Raw genomic sequence first — 21,462 nt, forward strand, 5'->3', positions numbered from 1 at the left:
GAGCCTTGCTGTGTGAAAGGGGTCACTGGTAAAAAAGTTTGAGAACCACTGCACCAGATGATGCCTCAGTCTATAAACTTCCCTCTCGCAAGGTGTCAGCTCAGCGTAACTTCACCTCTAAGGGACCCTGGCATCCGGAGCGCACTGAACGGAGATAGCTCCTCTGGGCAGGGTGCTGGCTGGGACACGGAGCCCAGCCCTGTCCACCCTTCCCCGTAGCAGGCTCTGGACCCCCCCGGGCACCTCCTGCCAGCTGATAAATGCCCCTGACAGGCACTTCTTGGGCAAAGCCCAAGGGCAATCAAAGGGACTGGTGAGATGGAGTCCTCTTAGCAATCAGGTCCTCCTCTGCCCTAGGCTGCCCCCGGTAGAGGGGGCGGAGAGGGCCGATCAGAGGGGTGTTCTGTCCTGTCCCCACAGGTCCCCCTGGCTGTCAGCAGCAGAGCTTTACCTGCGGGTCAGCAGGGCAGGGTGGCGCTCGTCTTTAGGATGCCGGGTTTCTCCATCCAGCTGTTCCCCGCATGGGGGGAGCCCCCCAATTCCGCCTCCTGTGCAGGATCTTCTCTGCTCCCTCTATCCACTCCTCCCTCGCTCAACCACTTCTCCCTTCACCCCCAGCCTTCCCCGCATCTGACTCCAGCGTGGCCCTCCGCCCCTTGGACGGACGGATGGACGGAGGGGTCTGCACCAAGCAAAGAGCCCCGGAAAATCCCGGAGGAGAACCAGCAGCCTCCAGCTGCAGACGCTGGCCCAGGGCCAAGAAAAACTCCCAGCTCCGCGCAACCATAATTACACAACCAAGGCTTAAAGGGCCAGAGACGCAGGGGCTCTGGCACGGTGAGGGCTGCAGCTAGCCGTGGGGTTCAGCATGGGGCCACCTGCATCCGGCAGAGAGGGCTCAAAGCCTGGAGCGTGCCGAGTACCGGGCCATGCGAAACCGTCCCTGGCACTGGGTCTCAAGCCAGGTGTGGTAGGAGGGGATGAGAGTAAAGCTTGGAGCAGTGTTCCAGGGTGGTGAGCTTCCTCACAGCAGTGCCCTGCTGGGATCCCAGTGCTGTGAGCTTCCCCACAGCAGTGCCCTGCCAGGACCCCAGTGCTGTGAGCTTCCCTAAAGTAGTGCCCTGCTCACAGTAGTGCCCTGCCAGGACCCCAGTGCTGTGAGCTTCCCCATAGCAGCGCCCTGCCGGGATCCCAGCGCTGTGAGCTTCCCCAAAGCAGTGCCCTGCCGGGACCCCAGCGCTGTGAGCTTCCCTAAAGCAGTGCCCTGCCAGAACCCCAGTAAATCTGAGTTCTCCCAGGGTAGCTCACAGAAAGCCCCCAGAAACCCGTTCTGGCATTAGCAGCCACGGTCCATCTCTCTGAGAGGGAAGGACTCCACATCTCATGCCAGAGCCCTGGGGAATGTTTGCTCGGCCATGCTGCTGGCCCCCACTCTGCCCTTCCTGGGTTCAGGACATTTCCCATGGCCCCATGTTCCTGCTGCTCTTCAGACGTGCTCCCTTCGGCTGCTATCTTGCCCTTTGCTGGTTCAGGCAGAGATAAGAGCCTGGATCCCCCAGCAAACAGGGCAGGAGCCTGAGTCACTGAGGCTGTTTCATCCCTCCCTCCCCCAACCCCCTGGCGCCACAGGGACCAGTTCCTGCAGTGCTGAAGCTGCCACCCACAGTGGCTCCCTTCCCTGGCTGAGCTCCCCCATTCCCTGCCACCAGGAGCCTCTTCCTGCCCTCTGGGGGGCAGGTCCCCATCCTCTTCCTGCCCCATGGGGGTGAGCAACCCTCCCCGAGGCTGGTGAGCATCTCCTCTGGCTGCAGCCTCGGGGGGTCCCTCACTGGGCCCCCAGTACCCACTGAGCATGGCCTGGGAACTGGAGTGGGGGGAGTGCTCCAAGCCATGTGCCCGCTGGGCCGTGCAGGGTGGAACTGGGGTCACCCTCTGTGGACAGACACCCCTGCCTGCCGCATTGGGTGCCCGTCAGCTGGGTTTGCCCATCACTTGTAGCCAGGAAGGGACATGGTCCCAAAGACTGGGCCTAGCCATCTCCCCCCTGCCCCCAGTTTAGCATCGTGCCTTCTCCTACCTTCGCTTCGCATTTCTTGTGGCTGGCGATCTTGCAGGCTGTAGGGGAGAGAAAAGGGGGTGTGAAAGGGAGATCCCTGCGCAGCTGGGCTAGTGCACTGGGGCCAGGCTCCTGGTGAGCCCGAGGGCTGAGAGTATGAGTCCTGGTGCTAGTGCATGGGGGCCTGGCTCCTGGTGAACCCAGGGGCTGGGAGCGTGAGTCCTGGTGCTCATGTGCTGCAACCTGGCTCCTGGTGAGCCTGGGGGCTGAGAGTGTGAGTCCTGGTGGTTGTCTGCTGGGGCTTGGCTGCTGGTGAGCCCGGGGGCTGAGAGTGTGAGTCCTGGTGGTCGTGTGCTGGGGCTTGGTTCCTGGTGAGCCCTGGGCTGGGAGTGTGAGTCCTGGTGCTTGTGCACTGGGGCCTGGCTCCTGGTGAGCCCGGGAGCTGGAAGTGTGAGTCCTGGTGCTAGTGCACTAGGGCCTGGCTCCTGGTGAGCCCAGGGGCTGGAAGTGCGAGTCCTGGTGCTAGTGCACGGGGGCCTGGCTCCTGGTGTGCCCAGAGGCTGGAAGTACCAGTCCTGGTGCTAGTGCACTAGGGCCTGGCTCCTGGTGAGCCCAGGGGCTGGAAGTGCGAGTCCTGGTGCTAGTGCCCTGGGTACTGGGCTGCTGAGACTGCGGGTTTCCGGGCTGGGATCCCTTGGACTGGGTTTGAGGAGGGCAAGGGCGATGGGGGCTGGTACCTTGGCAGACGAGGCCCAGTGCCTCAATGGATTCCTTACACACCACACACGCTCTCTTCTTCTTCTTAAAGGCCTTCTCCTTGAAGCTGTGCGGCTCGGGCACCTTCTCCGGCTACGGAGGCAAACACATGGCAGAATTGGTACTGGGGTCACTAAAGCATAGGGGGAGCAGTGTGTAGGTCCCCCAGCAGGACAGTGGCGGGCCCAGGGAGAGACACGAGGTCTCCTGAGTGCTAGGTCTGTGCTTCAGCCACTAGGCCATACTGCCTCTCTGGAGGTGCCTTAAAGGAGAGCGCGACAGGGCACTGGACACCCACCTGCAGGGGGCATTCGGTCTCTACAGCCCATTCCATGCCCCAGTCCCCGGGCATAGCAGGCCCTACGCCGCAGGGTACTACTGCCAAGTTTCACTCCCCCAGCCCCTCCGAGCGCCACTTAGGGCCAATGACTGTCAGCTTTGCACGGAGGGGCAGGGAATGTGTCCTGCCAGCTGCGGGGGGCCTTTCCCAACCGCTGACCCCCCCCATCCCCCTCCTGGCTTCCCAGCCCCACAGTGCAGCACCAATTAGCCAGAAACGCAACAGCTGGCCAGCCGGAAACACAGCCTCTCGAGGAGCCGGATTCCAGCCGTGCGGCTGGGGTGTGTGTGTGTGTGTGGGATTGGTCTGAAATGCCATGGATTCCCCGCAGAGTCTCTGTCCCTGCCCCCACGCACCGGCCCTCTGCTGGGGAGGGGTCAGTTACACAGGGCCAAATTCCACTTGCCAGAGCCTACCACTGGGCTCAGCGAACGAGGCACAGGGGTAGGTGCTAGACTGGGAGCCAGGACACCTGGGTTCTACCCCCAGCTCTACCAGTGGTCTTGAGCAAGTAACTTATTCGCTCTGTGCCTCAGTTTCCCCTCTCACTCTTGGTCTGTTTGGCCCATGAGCTTTACGGGGCAGGACAGCTTTGTTTTGTGTACATATGTACAGCACCTGGCGCGATGGGACCCTGTTCGCAGCAATGCCCCAACCTTTGCAGTGGGAGGTGAGTGGGTTTAGAACACGGGCCGAGTTAACAGGACTCGTTGGGGTTAGCCCTGAAAGCCCTCAAAACTAAGACAGCCCCTGCCCCACTGAGAGACCATCCCTGCTAGTGCTGCCCCCTAAGTGCAGGGGCTGTTTATTGCTGCTTCCAAAGCCCTATCTTCCCTGCCCCATTGCATGGTCTGGCCATGCTTCCCTTTGGGTTTTGCATATGAAGGTGATGGGAGGTGGGGGGGGCTGAGACCCTCACCCCACCTTTAACCCCACTCCGGGGCTGGTCACCAGTTCAGGACAGACATAGGGTGGCCCCAAAGCCCCCCGCTTTTTTCTCTTCCATCGCACCATCCAGCGGATACTGGAGCCAACTACCCCCCCCCCCCCCCGGCTGCCAAGCCATTTAATCCAGGCTGGCAGGAGCTGCGCCAAACTGGTTCCAGCCAGGCTTTCCCCCCATCTGGTTAATGATGCCTGAAATCAGCCAGGCATCCTCCACTCCCCCACCCCCGCCGCCCCCCCAGCAGGGCAGGAGGCTCCTGGGACATGTAGTTCGTTCCTGGGGAGGGAGGGAAGGGAAGGGGTGACGGAAAGAGGCCCTGTGCCTGCGCCTGTATAAACCGCGCTGAATGGGCCATTCACGCCGGCTCGGGCATGGCCGCCCGCGCTATAAATAGCCATGAATCGCCCGCTTTGTTGCCCAGCGTGTTCTGCGAAAACAAGGCTCGTTCTTAAGGGCAGGATCGAGGGTGGGCCCAGCGAGATGGGGGTGGGACAAGGGCCCCGGCCCAGCGAGATGTGGAGAAGGCAGGCAGGGCCCAGCGAGATCGGGGGGTGGGGATGGGGGCTAAACCCTGCTGTGCTAATATGCCCCCTCCTCACTCTGAGCTGGATGCCTGGCACAGGACCCGCCACAGTCACCCACGGGTCCGTGTCCAACAGAGAGCGCCCAGCCGAGCCACTGGCTCCAGACAGGTGCTCGGGGGGGGGGGCGCTCAGATACGCCAGCAATGGGCACCACGGTTGTGCAGCCAGCTTGGCACTAGCTTGGGCTGATGGACAGCCGAGTAGCCAGGTCACTTAGATGGCGTATCCCCTCCCCTGTTCCTCGTGCCATCAGCCGGGCATAGAAGAACTGCAGCGTCCTTGCACGACGGCGGGCACTGGGCGGGGCAGGATCAGAAACATCTGCTGGCTCGCACATGGTGTAACCCCCACCCATGCACCACTCCCTGCCCCTCGCATCCTTAAACCCTACCAGCCTCCAGCCCCGACCCCTGGCAGCACAGGCCGTGGGCGGTGCCGCCCAGCCAGGCTGACCCCCAGCGCACCGGCACTGCTTACCAGCATCCTGTTCCAGACGCGCCGGCGTGGGGGTGGGCAGAGGGCACTCCCACCCTGCGTCCTTTCTCTTCGGGGCGGGCTGCTCTCTGCCCAGGCCGGCGGTGAAATACAGCAGGGATCTGGCTCGGTTCTGCCTGCCTTTCGCAATCGTTGCCCGTGGGGAGCTGCGACACAGTCAGGCCCCCCCCTCCCCGCCCTGCCAGCCCTTCCCCGCTCCCAGCCGAGTCCAGGAACCGGAGAACAACATGTTTACTCACTGGCTCGGGTCACGATGCTGCCTGCTGAGTGCCCATGCCTCGGGCAGCGTACCAGCATCATTGGGTCATACCCGCAGCTGGGCCATCGTCTCTGGGCCTGCAGGCCTCTAGGCATCACCCAGGGACAGGGCATACCCCAGCCCATCCACATGCCCCAGGCTGGCCTCCAGCAGGGCACCCACTTGCAGGCAGAGTTCGGTGCCCGGGGCCCGTTCACCATCGTTTGGGAGGGGGATGTTGTGAGCTACGCTAGAGGGAGGAAGGAAAAGGAGAAATGCAGGGGGAGAGATGGAGCCAGGACCCAGATCCAGCCCCCACTCAACTCGGGAAAGGGGAGATTCAGGCCTCCTCAGCCTGAGCCTGTGACCTCCCCGCCGGCCTGAGAGAGGCCGGGCAGCTGGCAGAGCAGCGAGGGAGAAGGGTTCCCTATAACATGAGAGACACCCTCCCTTGCCCAAGCTGGCGTCACTCCCTGGCCCATCCCTGCTCTACCCCCCTCGCCCTGCCCTTGGCAGGGGGGACAAGACAAGGAGCAGCCAGGTGTGCCCAGCACCTCCTCCGGGGTAGCGCCCCTGTGAGTGCCACCCTAAGGGTGGATCAAGGGCAAAGACACTCATGCTATGACCCTTGGGCGGGAGTATGTGTTCCCCCCTCCCTCTAGAGATTCACCCCCCACCCTCGAGAGCTGGCAGAGAACGGCAGCTCCCGATGCCCCATAGACAGTCTCTGCCCTGCCGCCCCTCTCCGGTCGCTCCTGGTGTCCAGTAGACTGGCAGGGCCCTGTTGCACCCCTTAAGAGCGTGTGCCGATGCCCCCGGGCACCCACACCAGGCCACAGCAGAGACACTGGCCCTTGCAGTTCAGTCTAGCTATACACGGGATGGGAGGTTCCCCTAAAGCTGAGCTCCGTGTTTCCTACTCAGGAAACACGCCCGTGCTCAGAGAATGGCTGGCAGGGAGCGGGTAGGGAGGGTGCCTGGCCTTAAAATAGGCCCTGTCAAAGGATCGATGTGAGAACCAGCCTCTCTTCCCCTGGGGGCCACGGATCAGGCCACAACTGAATGGTCCAAAGAGACCTCCCGTCCAGTCAATCCCTTGGCACAGGATCCCAAAATCCACGCTGATCTGTTTCACTCCCCTCCCCGCAGCATTGGCAGTTTCACTTCCTGGTTCCCATGTGGGGTCAGGTACCCAGGAGGGAGGGAACCTGGGAATGTCTTGCCTGGAATCCAGGGATCTCGCTTCTCGTTTGGAAACCAATTCCACGAAAATTACCAGGTTAGTAAAACCCTCTGTGTGCACCAAGCCTCAGCCACGGCCCTCGGCCAGCCCGAGAATGTCTCTGTCATTTCCATCTCCTGGTGCCTGCGCCACCGTCGCCCGATCGCAGCCGCCCATGCTGGTGCTAGAACCGCCCGTGAGAGTGTTTTATAATCCCCAAAGCGCCTAGGCTGGGAGCGTATAAATGGTGGGGCTGTCTACACAGCAAAAGCAGTGCCTGAGACTACCCTGCCCAAGCGTGCTGGAATCCAGCTGGCATGGGTCATCACGGCACAGAAGTGAGCGCAATGCCGTGGGGACAGGGAAAGGGGGCAAACCTGGCACGGACCCTGGCTATAGGCTCAGCCCGCTGTGCAGCCTGGCAACACCCCCTGGCTAGGATCTGGGCTGAGACCCAGCAAACTCGTTTCACGCAGGGGATGGCCAGCAAGGGAAAGATGCTTGAGCTTCCTCCAGTGAAGCTTGTCAGAAAATGCAGCCCCAGGAGGGGGCGCACTGGCTCCAGATCAGCCCCCCAAATATTCCCCGAGAGGCAGGTGGGGCGGACGTTGAGAGCCGTGGGCATCGCCCAGCAGGGTGGCAGAGGGGAGGCCGGTGCCCTATGCGCTGTGCATCGGCCAGAGATGTGCAGGGCCAGGCCTGGGAAGCAACACCCTGACCCCAGCTTTGGCCCTGCCAGCACGCGGAAGGGATCGGAGAAGCAGCCAAAGGGTCGGTGGTAGCTGCCAAGCTCCTCCCAAGCACCCTGACCACTCACCTTTGCCAGGCTTGGCTTGGAGGGGTCAGCACAGGGACATCGAGCTCTACCGGCCACTGGATGGGCCAGGAGAAACCTTCCCTCCCAGTCCCAGTGTAAGGTCCTGCCTGGTTAACCCTTTCCGCCCAGCGTCCCTGCTGTACACACACCACCATCTCTGCTCATTGTCTCCCATTAGGGCTCAGGACCATGCTGCACTCTTTACTGAAGGGTTGCGATCCGGCCCAGGGGACTAGCTGGAGCGTCCGGGCCGTGCTGTGCCCCGGGAAGCAGAGGCCCCACATTCCAGCCTCTCCTCCTGCTGCTCCAAGCCTGGAATGGCTCTGGCTGGGCCACGCTCCAGGGTTATGCTGATTAGCACAGGCCTGGCGCCCTGACAGCCCCGTCACAAGGCCAGGCCCTCCTAGAAGCTATTTATGAGTCAGCCGGACGCGGGACCTTCGGACGGCCCCGGGACCTACACGTGGCCCCCACCCTCAACATCCTTCCCGCTGCACGGGCAGGGGAGAGCGCCTCCCACTGGCTAGGGTTTGGCCTCCCTTAGTGCACCCCCCCATCTCCATGTTACCCTGGTTACCAATGGAGGGTCGGACCCACAGGAGCGCCCCCATGACTGACTGCCCTAGAGCCTATGAGAGCGGCTAGACCCCCCACCATACCTGCACTCCATATCTAATCCCCCTTGATCCTATGATAGGGATTTGACCCCCAAGTGAGCCCCATGGCTAACCCCCCCTAGATCCTATGAGAGGGGCTTGTCCCCCAAGTAACCCCCTATGTTGCTGACACCCCAAACCCCCACTGCAGAGGAGTTGATCCTTTTTTCTCCACCCCATCCCACCCTCACCTTCCCTGGACTGGTGGGGTTGTCAGCTGAGTTGGGGGGTGGGGGCAAGGGAGGGTCACACCTACCCTGCTGGAGCCTGGCACCCGGGTGCTCTCTCGCCTCCCCAGTGCCCTCAGCAGCATCTCCACGGTGTTAGGCTTCATGGCAGCGGGTGTGGTACTGGGCTGGCCAGAGAGTGTGCCCGCCCGCGCCGACGCAGCCCCATCCAGGGTGGCACCAGACAGCACGGTGGGCTCAGCCCGTCCCAGCCGCAGAGGTCTAACTCCCCGGGCAGCCCAGCCCGCTCAGAGCCGGAGGGGGCCAGGGCGCGTGGGATAGGATGTGAGGCTGGAAACAATGAGCCAGAACCCGGCCCAGGGGCTGGGATCAGGACGAAGGGACGATCTGGTGTTTCCTGACTCACAATAGCCGCTTCCCTTCGTGCTGAGGTCACAGCGAAGGCCACCGCAGGCGGGGGCCTGGCCGCTAGGACACGGCTGGGCTTGGGCTCTGGCATGGCCACCTCACACATCTCGGATCCTGTCATTGGTGAGGATCACACACAGCACCGTGGGCTGGGCAGGGCTGAGCACCGACGCACTCGGGACACCCAGCTGCTGCTGGCCCCTTCCCAGAGGCAGTTCAGTGTCAGACCTAGAGGGGTCAGCAGCCCCCTGTCACCTGGGGCGGGCAGGCCCCAAACATGGACAGGAGCCCCCAGCCCCCACCTTCTCTCACTCCCACTCCAGGCAGCAGAGAGCCTGAGAGTCAGGGCCTGACACCTTCTCCCTCCCCACGCACAGGAATAATTCATTCCGGCCCTCCCATCCAACAACAGATACCATCCCCCCAGGCCAAGAGCTCCCAGCCCCACTCAGAGACCCCCTGGCATGGGATTCCCGCTAGGAGGCCTTTGCTGGAAGATGCCAGGTCAGCTTTCACTTCTCCCTTCCACCCGAGAGAGGAACTCAGCCCCTTGTAAGGAGACAGCCGTGGGTGGCTCATGGCAGGACTCGAACCCAGGGCCGCTGAATGTAAACGTAGCCTATGGGACAGTTCTCCTAGCCCAGGGGCTCTTTCCAGCTCTTCAGCCTTGGTGGGGTTGGCCCACTCGAGGGGCATGGCGCAGCCCTGCGAGAGTGGCTGGGGTGTGTGTGTGTGTGTGAATCCTGAACATCCTGTTTTCTTTTCTCCCCCTTTCAGTTGCCCCTCCAGGGATGCAGAGCGCCTGAGCAAGAGGCAGCCCTCCACTTCCCAGCCCCTAAACAAGCATCCCCCTCCGGTCACTGTGTGCTGGCTCAGAGCTGGAGATCCTGTCTCGGGCAAAGGGGGGATCAGGCAAGTTTGGGCCAATAGCACCCACCACGCGCTAGGTGCTGTACAGACATGGAGCAAACCAGGCTCCGGCCCTGAAGGCTGAGAGTCCACGTGGCCCAGTGCACAGGCCAAAGCAGCGAGGATGGACGAGGGCAGATCACGGCAAAGAGGTGGCAGGCAGCATGGAAAGGGGTGCTCCTTCCTGGGTAATCAGGGTGATCTTGGGGCAAACTGACCGGGAAGGGGCCCCAGGGGGAACCGTCTCCCTGTGCGGCTCCCCCTTCCAAGCCAGAGTGGACACAGCTCTGGAGAATGAATTGCAGGGCACAACTGAGACGGCCTGAATTTCTCTCTGCCATCCTCCCCCTTCCCTGCTCCGCACTTGTCCCCCTGCTCCCGGCCTGACACCTCTGCTGTGTCTCTCCGCTGTCTCTGCTCTGCCAGGGCCGCAGGCACCTTGGGAGGGTGCCAAGGGGCTGCCACTGGAATCTTGTGACCCGCTAATTAACCAGCCCCTGGCAAATTCCCGCCGCGGTTCCCTGCCGCCCTGGCCCTAGGTTAATTACTGGGCAGGGGAGTGGAGCTCTCGTGCAAACCCAAGCTCCCTCCGTCCTGAGTTTTTCCAATGCTGCCTGTTCCCTAAGCACCTCAGGTCAGTCCTGATGCCCATCGCCTGGAGAATCCCCTGCACGTGCCCCGGAAAGGGCTCCGGGGGCCTTCAGGAGCCACCTGCGCTTTGAGACTGGCTTGCTCTAGAGGTCAGGGGACTGGCCTGGGGCTCAGGACAGCTGGGTTCTAGGCCCGGCTCCACCTCTCCTGCTGGGGAACCCGGGGTGAGTCATGGCCCCTTTCTGTGCCTCAGTTTCCCCTCCCATCCTCACGCTAGATTGGGAGCTCTCTGGGGCACCACTCTGCCTCCAACAGTGGCCCTGGCCACAGAGGAGGAAGGGGTGTGACACCCCGCAGTGGGTTATGCAGTAACCTGCCCACAGAAGAGCCAGAAATAGAAGCAGGAGTCCTGCCAGCCAATTTCCTGCTCTGACTACCAGGCATGCTACATCCAAGCAGCCTTGACTCCTCCCACGGTACCAACCCAGCGCAAGTCACCTCGTTCCTCCCTGGGCTACTAGCATCCCTTTTGCAGGCAGGCTCCTTGCTCCCCATTGCCCTGGGGGGCAGGACAGCATTGAAACTTCATTCGGAGGCCAAGAATGCACAGAGCCCAGGTGCAGGGGAGCACCATGATTCTGGGGTGCTGCAGCCATCCGGAGCACCCCAGAGAACCATCTCACTCCTCTTGTTCTGCAGCGCTGAACTGGCATTGCCAGGGCCAGAGGCTTTATGGGGGGAAAGATCTTTCCACTTGCAGTCTCCCACAGAAGCCTGGAGGGGGCGCAGTTTTCAGCAGGGACCCTCCCACCGTGTTGTCCCACCCGCCCAGCCTGGCTTCCAGCTCCTCTCAGCCCAGGGAAGTGATCGGCGGCCCAAGTGGCAGCTGCCCCTTTAAGATGGGGCATGGGCGTCCCCTCGCCTCCAGAGCACCCACGTGGTTTCCAGACCTGGAAAACGGTTCTCTTTGCCTGCTTGTTCCTATTGGGAACAGCCGTGGGGGGAGCGACTCAGCCCAGGCCTGGCCGGGGAACCAGCTGTCAAGGAGAGCAAAAGGAGGCAAATGCTGAGATCTGGCAGGTCTTGAGTCCATATAGGAACGGCCACCCTGGGCTCCAGCTAGCCCAGGATCCTGTCTTCCGACAGTGGCCGGGGCCAGATGCTTCAGAGGGAACAAACAGAATGAGCAGCCATCAAGCGACCCGTCCCCTGGTGTCCAGGCGGAGGTTATGGGGCACCCAGAGCATGGGGATCATGTCCCTGAGCATCTTGGCTAATAGCCATTGATGGATCTATCCTCCATCAACATATCTCATTCTTTTTGGGCCCCGGTTACACTTTTGGCCTTCACGACATCACCTGGCAATGAGTTCCACAGGTTGACTGTGCATGGTGTGAAGACCTAGGGAGGCGAAAGTCAAGCCTAAAGGTTTCCCCCCGCTGGGTGTTTTTGCACACACGGAGCTGCACACCCTGGTGCAGAGGTCTGGCACGAGGGCTCACGCAGCACGTTCACACTAGGGGTTGCAACTGGCGCAGCGGCTTTCGTATACCACCACGCCAATCGATCCACCCGCCAGCGCCTCCTCACATGCTCTCTCACACGCACCGAGGCATGCGGTGCTGCCACAGCCCAGCTGCTCCGTGCCCTCAAACCCAGCAAGCCGCGGCGACGGAACGGACCACTCCAGACTAGAATTTCACAGGCCCTCAGCTCCCAACCAGGCTCCAAAACAAGCCGCCAGCTCTGCAGAGAGGCGCAGCGTGCGGGGCACCGGCAAATCCAGCCCTGCCGCTGACAAACCCAGCCCATCCTGGTCTGGGAGAGAGACGTCTGGGCTCAGAGGCCTCCGTGCTGTAACAGTGGAGTTGCCTGTGCTTATGCCAGTGGTGAATTCGGCCCGTTCCCTTTTCCAATGAATGGGCAGATCAGGCTGCACCGATTAAATAAACACAGAGGATGGATGGTTGGAGAAAGAGTGGAAGTGACGGCAAGCCCGTATGCCGCGGCCGGCAGCGTTCAACCCCTGAATGACGCTGCTTTCTAATAAAACTCGAGCTCAGTTCTTCTCAGTTAGACCGGTATCAATCTGGAGTCACTCCATTCACACTTGCTTTGCATTTACACTGGGGATAACAACGATCAGAATCTGGCAGTACTATAGGGAGGCCATGTGGCCTAGTGAATACAGCACTGGGGTGCAGAAGAAAGAAAGAAAGAAAAAGAATGATTGCCCCAATCTCCAGCTCTCTCTAATGATGAGTCTGGGATCCATTTCTCCCTGACAAATCCCAGCGCCCTGCAGCTCTTGCATTGATTTAAACCGTACGCTAAGGACCAGCTGCTTGTATCAGACACACCCCTCCTCCCCCAGCAGAGAGGGCCAGGGGCTTCCCCTGACCCCGCTCCCGCTCCCCCTCCCCCAGGGAATGTCTGCACTCAGCTGTGGTGTGTAGCATGCGGGGAGGAGAGGGTTTGGTGGCCTGAGAGGCACAGGAGGTCAGACCCGATGACCTGGTGGTCCCGTCCAGCCTTAAATCCTATGTCCCATTCCCAGGACCCGCATGGCTGCCTAGAGAACCAGCATCGCTCCATCCTCCCCACCCCGTCACCCCATGACGGGGCTGACAGCTGCCCGCCGGCCCAGGGCTCTGCCCGGTCCCTACCTTCATGCTAATCTCGCTGCCCAGCAGCTGGCTCGGGCATAGCCGTCCCCCCTTGGCTGGACACAGCGGTGTCTCCTCTGTCTTATTCCAGTGGCGATCTTGCTTAGGGGAAACTCCTGGGCCTCTGGGTCAGAGCAAATCCTCCGGAATGCAGCACTGGCTTCCCTTAACCCGGAGCAGCAGCGAGGAAAACACACCCTCTCCTCCCTCAGACGCTGGTCCCGGCCCCCTTTCCCACCCTCCTTGCAGGGAGGCTGAGCGTGCTGGCTTCCTGCCACAGAAATGAAATCATCTAAGGGCAGGGGGGAGATTAGCCCCCAGACACAGGCAGCCCAGCAGCCGCAGGGAGTGTTAATATAACGGCTCACGCAGCTCAGGCCTGGGACCTCCCTTGCAAGGCGCAGAAAGCGTTAATGTCAAGGGATCAATCGCTTGGCCTCTTGGCCCTAAGAAATCCTGGGGCTGGTGGCCCCTGGATTCATGGGAGTCAGAGGCTGGACAGAGTGGCTGGGCTGGGGCCAATGCTTGCCCCCCATGCTCGGCCCTTGGCCCGTATCCCCTGCTGGGCTGGGCTGGGTGCAAATATGACCTAAGTCCCATCCCGATCCCCGTGGCTGACCCCAAACAGTGTCTGAAGCCCCCTTGAAACCCGGCTGCACTCCGGAGAGTCCGAGAACCGGGACCGTTTCTGATGCTCCTCCGGCCTCGTGTTTTCCTTTCATTCCACCCAGCTCCTTGGGGCGGCCCCCGCAGGGCTGGCCGGGGAACAGGGGCAACAGGGCATCTTCGTTGGACCAAGGTGCTATCAGCAGCTTCTTCCCTGCAGGGGAGATTTCATGAAATCTCTGTTCCAATGGGGAGGCAGGGACCCCGTCCCTCTTCTGGCCCCAGGGCGCTCCCAGCTAGGGGGCAGCACGGTAACGAAGGATGCAAGGGGCCAGGCTGTTAACAGATTTAGGGCCTCGCCCCTTTACCCATAGTCACCTGCAATACGGGCTGAGGCCAGGGGCCCCTTGCACTGGGTGTTGCATAGACAGTCCCTGCCCCAAAAGGCTCGCCATCCAAATAGGATGGGAGTGGAAACTGAGGCACAGAGCGGGGGTGGAGTTTTGCCCAAGTCACCAACAGAGCCAGAAATAGACCCCAGTGCTCTGCCCACTAAACCACACTGTTGCTTGGTCTGATATAGTTCTTAGCAAGGAGGTAGCTGCAGTTGCCCGAGCAGTCAGGTGCTCCGTGCTGCCCCCACGCCCCCTTTTAACGCCCCCAAGTTGGCATTCGAGCTGTGCCCATGCCCCGCTCTGCCTGCTGACTCCCATATCCTGGCCCTGACCTGCTCTCCCAGGTGAAGGCAGGGCCCATAGCACTCAGGAGCCGGGCTTGGAAGGAACTCTGCCGGCTTCCTGTGACCTCCACGGCTTGGAGCCAGGCTCGCCAGGGCATCCCCAGTGCAAGTCCACAGAGAAGCAAATTCTGTGCCATCAGCCCCTGGGCTCTGTGCGCAGGTCATGGGGCACCACCTTGTGGGCAGGCACCAAACTGCATGGGGCAAGATGCAGCAGGCAAAGGGGCTCCAGCTTTATTCTTATTCTTATTTGGATTATCGGCGCCCCCTCAATCTCGTCCTAAGACCCCAGTGTGCTAGGGGCTGCACAAACACAGTCCCTGCCCCAAAGAGCTGACAGTCTACGTACCTGCCTTTCTCACCAGGGGCTGCTACCTGGGAGAGGGCGTGAAACAAGCCCCGCCTGGTTCTGCTGCCCCGAAGGTGAACGAACAGCATCAGAGCACATCAGCTGTTTGTGTCTCACCAGGTTTGGTACTGAGGAGTGGGCTTTAGTGAGGAGAGCAGGGGGTGGGGGATCAGGATGCCTGGGTTCTATTCCTGGCTCTGAGACGGGAGCAGGGTCTAGTGATTGGAGCAGGGGGCTGGGAATCAGGACTCCTGGGTTCTCATCCCAGCTCTAGGAGGGCAGAGTGGTCTAGTGATTAAAGCAGGGGACTGGAAGTCAGGACTCATGGGTTCTCATCCCATGTCGAGGAGGGGAGTTGGGACTAGTGATTGGAGCGGGGGAAGCTGGAAGTTCAGGATTCGGATGTTCTGCAAATGCCTCGCTGTGTGACCTCGGCCAGGTCCTTGGGCCTTAGCGTCCACCCCTCCCTAAGGTGGGGTGGGGCTTCCTGTTTGCAAAGTGCTTGGCGATCAGTGGCAGGAATCAGAGGCTGCCCACTCGCCATTCAGGAGGCCACGTCTTTGGAAGGTGCCCGGGTGCTCAGCGGTGTGCGCAACAGCCAAGCAGAAGGGAAGACAGCGTGGCGCAGTGGGCAGAGCGCTGGAGTAGATTGGGGGGGATGTGGGCTCTGGGCTTGGGTCTGCCACAGCCCCAGAGCATGACCTTGGACAAGGCCCTGCCTTGCTCTGTGCCTCAGTTTCCCCACTCACTGGCTGGGGCTGGGGCTGTGCAGTCTCCGGTACACCAGGGTCCCGATCTCTGTTGTGCAGCTGTGATCGAGCGGGGCTTGTTGCCAATTCAGGGGAATTTTTGAACATATTTATTATCTTGGCAGCTGTTCCCTTGGGGCTAAATATCAGAGGAAAGGAAATGGGAGGGGGGCGGGAATTGGCTGCCGATCTCAGCCTCCTTCATGGGCTCGTCACAGGCAATTAGCCCTACCATGGCCAACCCCCTCTCTGAGCAGGGCCTGGCTGAGCTGCCTGCATCCGGTGTCCTGGCCACTGTCACTCCATCACGCCAGGCTCCCTGTCAGGGTAATGTTCCTGCTCCGAGGAGGGGAAGGCTGTTATCAGAGCTGGAGCGGGGCCAGGCTGTCTGTGCTGGCGGCTGGGATTCAGGCCTGGATCCAGCTTCCCCAGGGCCTGGGGGGGTTAGAATCCATGCCCGGGGGCTGTAGAGCCTGAGAGCAGGGCAGGGGCGCCAGGGATTGAGGCCAGCTTAGGAAGGGGTTTACCCACCCTCTCCCCATTCATATTCCCAGCTGGGGGAGTGCAGACAGAGACAGATCCATGCCCAGGGCATAGCTTGCTGGCAGCCCAGTGCCCTGAATCTGTGCTGCAGGCTGGGAACACGTGTGAGTGTGTGTGTGTGTGTGTGACATGAGATGAGTTTGCTGGGTCTCAGTTAGGTCCTAACTGGCCCACTGAGACTTAGGGGTATGGTGGTGGGCACGAGCTGGTGCCTCCCCACCCCATTCTCCAGCTGGGGGGAGGGTCTCTGCCTAGACTGTGCCCTCTATGCCAGCTGGGCACACAGGGGCAGGGCTGGATGAGGGGCTTGTGGAGAGAGAGAGTGGGGTTCACAGCAGCTTGGTTGGCAGGGGGAAAAGCTCTAACCCCCCCTGCCCCAGCCGCTGTAACCTGCCTCAGGTCCCTCGGTGAAGGGCCAGCCAGGGCCACCGGCCCTGGCATCAGCAATAGGTGCAACCTGCCCCAGAGGCTGGGCTAGCACGGTGCCCCTGGATCTGCCCACGGAGCCCTTGGCCCCGGGTACCAGTTCCTAACCAGTCTCCTCTCTGTTCTGTATGGAGAGCCTGGGGGTACTGGTGTGTGTGGGGGGAATGTCCTTAATTAACCCTTTGCCAGCCTCGTCAGCGCAGCCTGTGGAGTCTGACTCACGAGGATCCCTGCCAGCTCCCCTCACTCCGCTGCCCACGCGGCTAGGACTGGCCGGCCTGCCAGCTCGGTGCGGCTGTGCTGAAGGGTTGGGTAGGGGGCAAGGGGCAGAGCAAGGGGGCGTCTGAGATCAGTAACCTGAGCAGGGGGTCCTGGCTTTGCCAGGCCTGTGGCCCGGCTCCAGGACGTTCTGGCAGCGCCAGGCCAGAGCAACAGGGTTGTCAGAGCAGCTGCTGTGCCCGGCCTGGCTCACTGCAGGGTGGGCACAGGCACCTGGCTGGGTTTACCCCCCAGGCACACGCTTCCATGTGGGACCGGCAGGAGCTGGGAATGGAGCAGGGGGCCTGTGGGTGGAAATGGTGCAGGGGCATTGGGAGGATGATGGGGGGGCAGGGTGATTCCTGGGAGCAAGCTGGGGCTGGGAGGGGGAAGGGCTGGGCAGGGAGCTGGAAGGGCTGGGGGTGGGCAGGACAGGGCCGGGGATGGGAGAGTGAAGTGGGATCTAGGGGTAGGGGGTGGGCATGGGCTGGGGACCCCCCCCCCGTTCTCTGCTCTCCCTTGCTGTCCCCCTTCAGAGGCTGCCTCGCCCACCCCAGGAGCCCTACAGGGGAGCCCCCGTGGTCTCCAGCCTGCCACCCCATCTTTCTCCTCCTCCATGATAATGTCTGGGGTGGAAAATCCCGACTCCTACCCCCCAAAAACTCCCCGACTGCTTCGCAGCCCTGGGGTCCTGGCTGGGCTTGGGGGGTGTCCAGCCCACGGTGTAGGCTCCCCCCCCCAGCCCCTCAGCTCCCGCGGGGGCAAGGAGAGGTTACATCTCCGGGTTGGAACCAACTGGGGCTCAGCATTAACCCTTCGATAGACTCAGCTCCCCACCATGGCCCTACAGAGACTCTGCTTGTAGCAAGGGACAGAGGTTTGGCTGGGCTGGATAATTTGTTATGGAGGCTGCTGGGCCTAGACCGGAGCGGAGGAGCAAACTTTTTGGCCTGAGGGCCACATCGGGTTTCAGAAATTGTATGCAGGGCCGGGTAGGGGAGGCTGTGCCTCCCCAAACAGCCAGACTTGACCAAGGCCCTGCCCCCATCCGACCCCCCTCCTTCTCACCCCCTGACAACGCCCCCGGGACCCCAGCCCCATCCACGCCCCTGCTGTCTGTCCCTTTACTGCCCCCAGATCCTCCACCCCTAACTTCCCAATCCAACCCCTCCTCTCCTTCCTGACAGCCCCCCGGGACCCCTGCCTCATCCAACCACCTCTTCTCCCTGACTGCCCCTAGACCCCCCGCCCCAACTACCCCCGCCGCCCGATCCAACCACCCCTTCTCCCTGACTGCCCCCTACTGCCCCATCCCACCACTCCTCCTTGACTGCCTGCAGGCCCCCTGCCCCCATTCACACCCCCCGTTCCCTGCCCTCTGACCACTCCCACCCCTATCCACACCCCAGGCCCCTGACCGCCCCTCAAACTCCTCTGCCCTCTATCCAACCCCGTCTCCCCCCCGCTCCCTGCCCCCTTACCACACTGCCTGGAGCACCGGTGGCTGGCAGCGCAGCTGCACCAGGACAGGCAGCCACGCCACCCAGCTGGAGTCAGCCATGCACCGTGCAGCACAGAGCACCGGGTCAGGCCAGGCTCTGCAGCTGCGCTACCCCGGGAGCTTGCAGCCCCACAGCCCAGAGCATTGCGCCGTGCGGGAGAGAGGGGACAGCAGGAGAGGCGCCGGGGGGCGAGCCTCTTGGGGCAGGAGCTCAGGGGCAGGGCAGAACTGTCCCGCAGGCCGGATGTGGCCCATGGGCTGTAGTTTGCCCACGTCTGGCCTAGACAGACCCTGCGGTTCCCTCTGGCCCAGCTGCCTTGCGCAAAGTCCTGGCTTGGACTCAGCACATGTGCCACTGCACACAGGAGCTGGGCCTACATGTTCCTCTATCCCTCAAGCAGTTTCCTCCCTCAAGCCTCCCCCGGCCCGCTGGCCAGACAGGCTCTGAGGGATACGACACCATTCTCAGAAACAGAAGACACGCTGCGACGCTGCTTTGCATGGAGAACCTCTTGCAGCTGAGGGTCTCTATGTCTTTCTGTGGGCTAGTGGGAGGGGAGCACAAAGAGAATTACTGTCCATTTCTTCAGAGGGGGAAACTGAGGCACAGAGTGGCAAAGTAGCTTGCCCACAGTTGCTGGCAGAGCCAGGAGTAGAACCTGGGTCTCCTGAATCCCAGCCCAGGGCTCTATCTGCCAGGTTTTTGGAAAAATCTCGAGATCGCTCTCTTCCCCTCTCCGGGCCTGTTTCACCCTCTCTAAATGGGGCAATGGTCCTGTCCTACTCACAGGGTATATTGTGAAGATAAAATCCATTCATGATTGTAAAATGCCCAGATGCCGTGGTGATGGGCCCGTGGAAATCACCTTGCCAGCCAGCCTTACCCTATCACTGCTGCGACATCCGTGAGATCTTTTCCCCTGGCACTCCCACCTAGGGCCCCTGCCTGGCAGCTAAACAAAGTCTGCTGTGAGATGAAATCAAATGGCCAGGGGCTACGCCATGATAACAGGGCTTTGAGAGACCTCACCTGGGTTTGATGCACACACCCCAGGCTGCCCCCGAAATCCATGTCTAGACTGGGGATTAGCCCAGTTCAGACAATGGTCAGCAGCCAGTGTGGGCAGGCGGTATGGCTGGGCACCAGCCATCAACACGGGCGACCCAGGTGCCACTCCCTGCTCTGCTGCAGACTCCTTGTGTGCCCTTGGGCAAGTCATTTTGCCGTGCCTCAGTTTCCCCCTTTGTGCAATGGGGCTAATGGTACTGCCCCACCTTACGGCCTGTGGAGGGCTCTGCTGCAGGAAGTGCTCAGCAAGGGATGGGGTGTGACAGATCCCGACTCAGACCAAGCCATGGCTTGCCCTGGTGCAGCTAACCCAGTGCAGCTGGCGAGATCCATTGTCTGCTGCATCGGTTCCTGGCCTCTGATAGCTGAGTCCCAAGTACAAACAAGGCCTTTGAAATTCTCCTGCAAACTTTCCCTTCTGCAGAAGGGTGACTCTGCAAAGCCACTCCCTGCTGATCAGGTCGGCCTGCTCCCTGGGCATCCGAGCCGCTGCTTCTACCCCCACAAGCTCCTGCCCTCCAGCTCCCTGCAATGGGAGAACAAGCTGCTGGTAGTGATTTTGTATGGCAGTTTGAGGCCCCAGGGACAAGATCAGGGCCCCACAGACACAGTCCCTGCTCCCCAAGGTAGCAAAGGGGAAGACACCGCAAGCGACTTGTCTAACATCACCCAGTGGGCCAGTGGAAGCTCTGGGAACAGGTCTCCTCAGCCTTCTGCCCCACAGCTGGAGCTCACGTCAAGGACTCAAGAGGGTGGGTACAGAGTAGGCAGGGAAGGGCTTTTTTCCTCTCGTGCTGCCACTTCTGCCCAGTCACTGAAGGGTTGTGACTTCATTGAAACCCCCGGCAGCTGCTGTTTCAATTAGCTCAGAAGAGATGAAATGACGCATTGTTGCAACTTGTGTTTCACCCATCAGCTGTGCTCAGATAAGTGACATTTTTAGCTATACCGAGGGATCTCCCATCCATATACCCCGGGCTCCGTGGTCCGTCTGCAGACGGCAAATCTAGTCACTAACTTTCTGCGTAAAACAAAGCACCGTCCACTCGCGATTTGCATTCCGCTCAACAGATATCACAGCCCACGAGGCAGTGCCTGCCCCAAAGAGGGGAAACTGAGGCAATCAGAGCAGGGAAGCAACTCATCTAACATCAGGGAGGAAGCTCGGAAGAGAACCCAGAGGGTTTTGACACCCATTGCAATGCCTTAGCCAATATGTCACACTGCCCTTGCTAGACCACGCTGCTTCCCCGTCATCTCCAGGGGCAGTTCTGGCCCCGTTGATTCCATCAGCTGGTCCTGCTGAATTCCAGTAGCTTCCTGCCAGCAGAGTAGATTCCTAGCAGCTACTTGTTCCACGAGCCCTGGAGTCCACACTTCTCTCCATGCTCCCTCTCCTAGTGCCCCCCATCAGCGACCCCTGGGCCCTGCCCCCCGCTCCCTGTGAATTAGACATCTGTGAGGATCCCTGACCGGATCTCACCCATGTGCACTCTGCTCCCCTTGCTCCGGCCAAACACAAACACAAAATCCCCTCAAATCAGGTTTTAACCTCAAAAAATGCAAAGAACGTCCTCCGAATCAGAGGGCGCCAAGAAGGCCAGAGAAAGAGGCTTGGAGAAAGGGAAAGCGAGAGCTCCCAGCCTAGGGAGGAATTAAAATATGCAGGCAGGGGAACACAAACCCTGGGTAGGCCCCATGCCTGGGGAACATGCAAACAGCACAGAAAGGGGCTTTATTTTCCCAGCTGGAAAAGTCCCCGTTCAGCAGCTCTCTCACCTCCCTGACGTAGCTTGGCGCTTAAACCCATCACGTCGGGTGAAATGGGGAGCCCTGACACAGCAGCCTCCTCGCTACGGGCGGCACCCACCCAACATGTGGTCCATGGGAGGGGTGGTTCAAACCCCTCTGGCAGCCCAGGAGGCAGGAGAAAAGCAAGGTCCTCTCCTCTTTGAACACACTTAGCACTTCTTGTCCTCCGAAATTTGGCCAGCGCATCCTTCCATCCTAATCTGCCTGTGGAACTCACTGCCTCATGAAATGGCTGGGACTTTGGGGTTAAAAAAAAGGATTGGCTGTTTCTGGGGGAATATGCCCTTGTCCTAGTTGGTATTTGTTATTAGCAAGGATGTAAATCCATGGATTTAATTCAGGGCACATGCCAGTCAAAGGGGGTCAGGAAGGCTCTTCCTTGGTGCAATGTTGATTGCATAATAGTCCATACTGGGGAGGGCTGCCCCTGCCTTTGAATCAGTTGGTGCTGGCCACAGGACCAGCTGGGCCCTGCTCTGCTCCATTACCACGGTCCCTGGGTCCCCTCTCCTCAGGAGCTGTTGGAGGGGGATTTCT

The 21,462-nt window shown here is 61.0% G+C and overlaps 1 protein-coding gene across 5 annotated transcripts in view; it reads right to left on the reverse strand.

The window, feature by feature from the left end:
• Positions 1-21,462, reverse strand: part of TNS2 (tensin 2) — a 48,118-nt gene that overhangs the window by 26,189 nt on the left and 467 nt on the right. Inside the window, exons 1-3 of one of the 5 annotated variants that reach the window (XM_050925328.1) lie at positions 12,874-13,062; positions 2,794-2,905; positions 2,078-2,115 (exon numbers count right to left, since the gene is read on the reverse strand). In XM_050925328.1, coding sequence (XP_050781285.1) covers positions 2,078-2,115; positions 2,794-2,905; positions 12,874-12,879 — 156 coding nt within the window. In that variant the 5' untranslated portion in view covers positions 12,880-13,062. Of the gene's footprint in view, positions 1-451; positions 722-2,077; positions 2,116-2,793; positions 2,906-5,159; positions 5,306-8,366; positions 8,550-12,873; positions 13,063-21,462 lie in introns of those variants that run through there. The other 4 variants (XM_050925326.1, XM_050925327.1, XM_050925325.1 and 1 more) reach the window with 4 other exon arrangements.

This window comes from Gopherus flavomarginatus, chromosome 16 (assembly GCF_025201925.1).
Source record: "Gopherus flavomarginatus isolate rGopFla2 chromosome 16, rGopFla2.mat.asm, whole genome shotgun sequence".
Lineage (NCBI taxonomy): Eukaryota > Metazoa > Chordata > Testudines > Testudinidae > Gopherus > Gopherus flavomarginatus.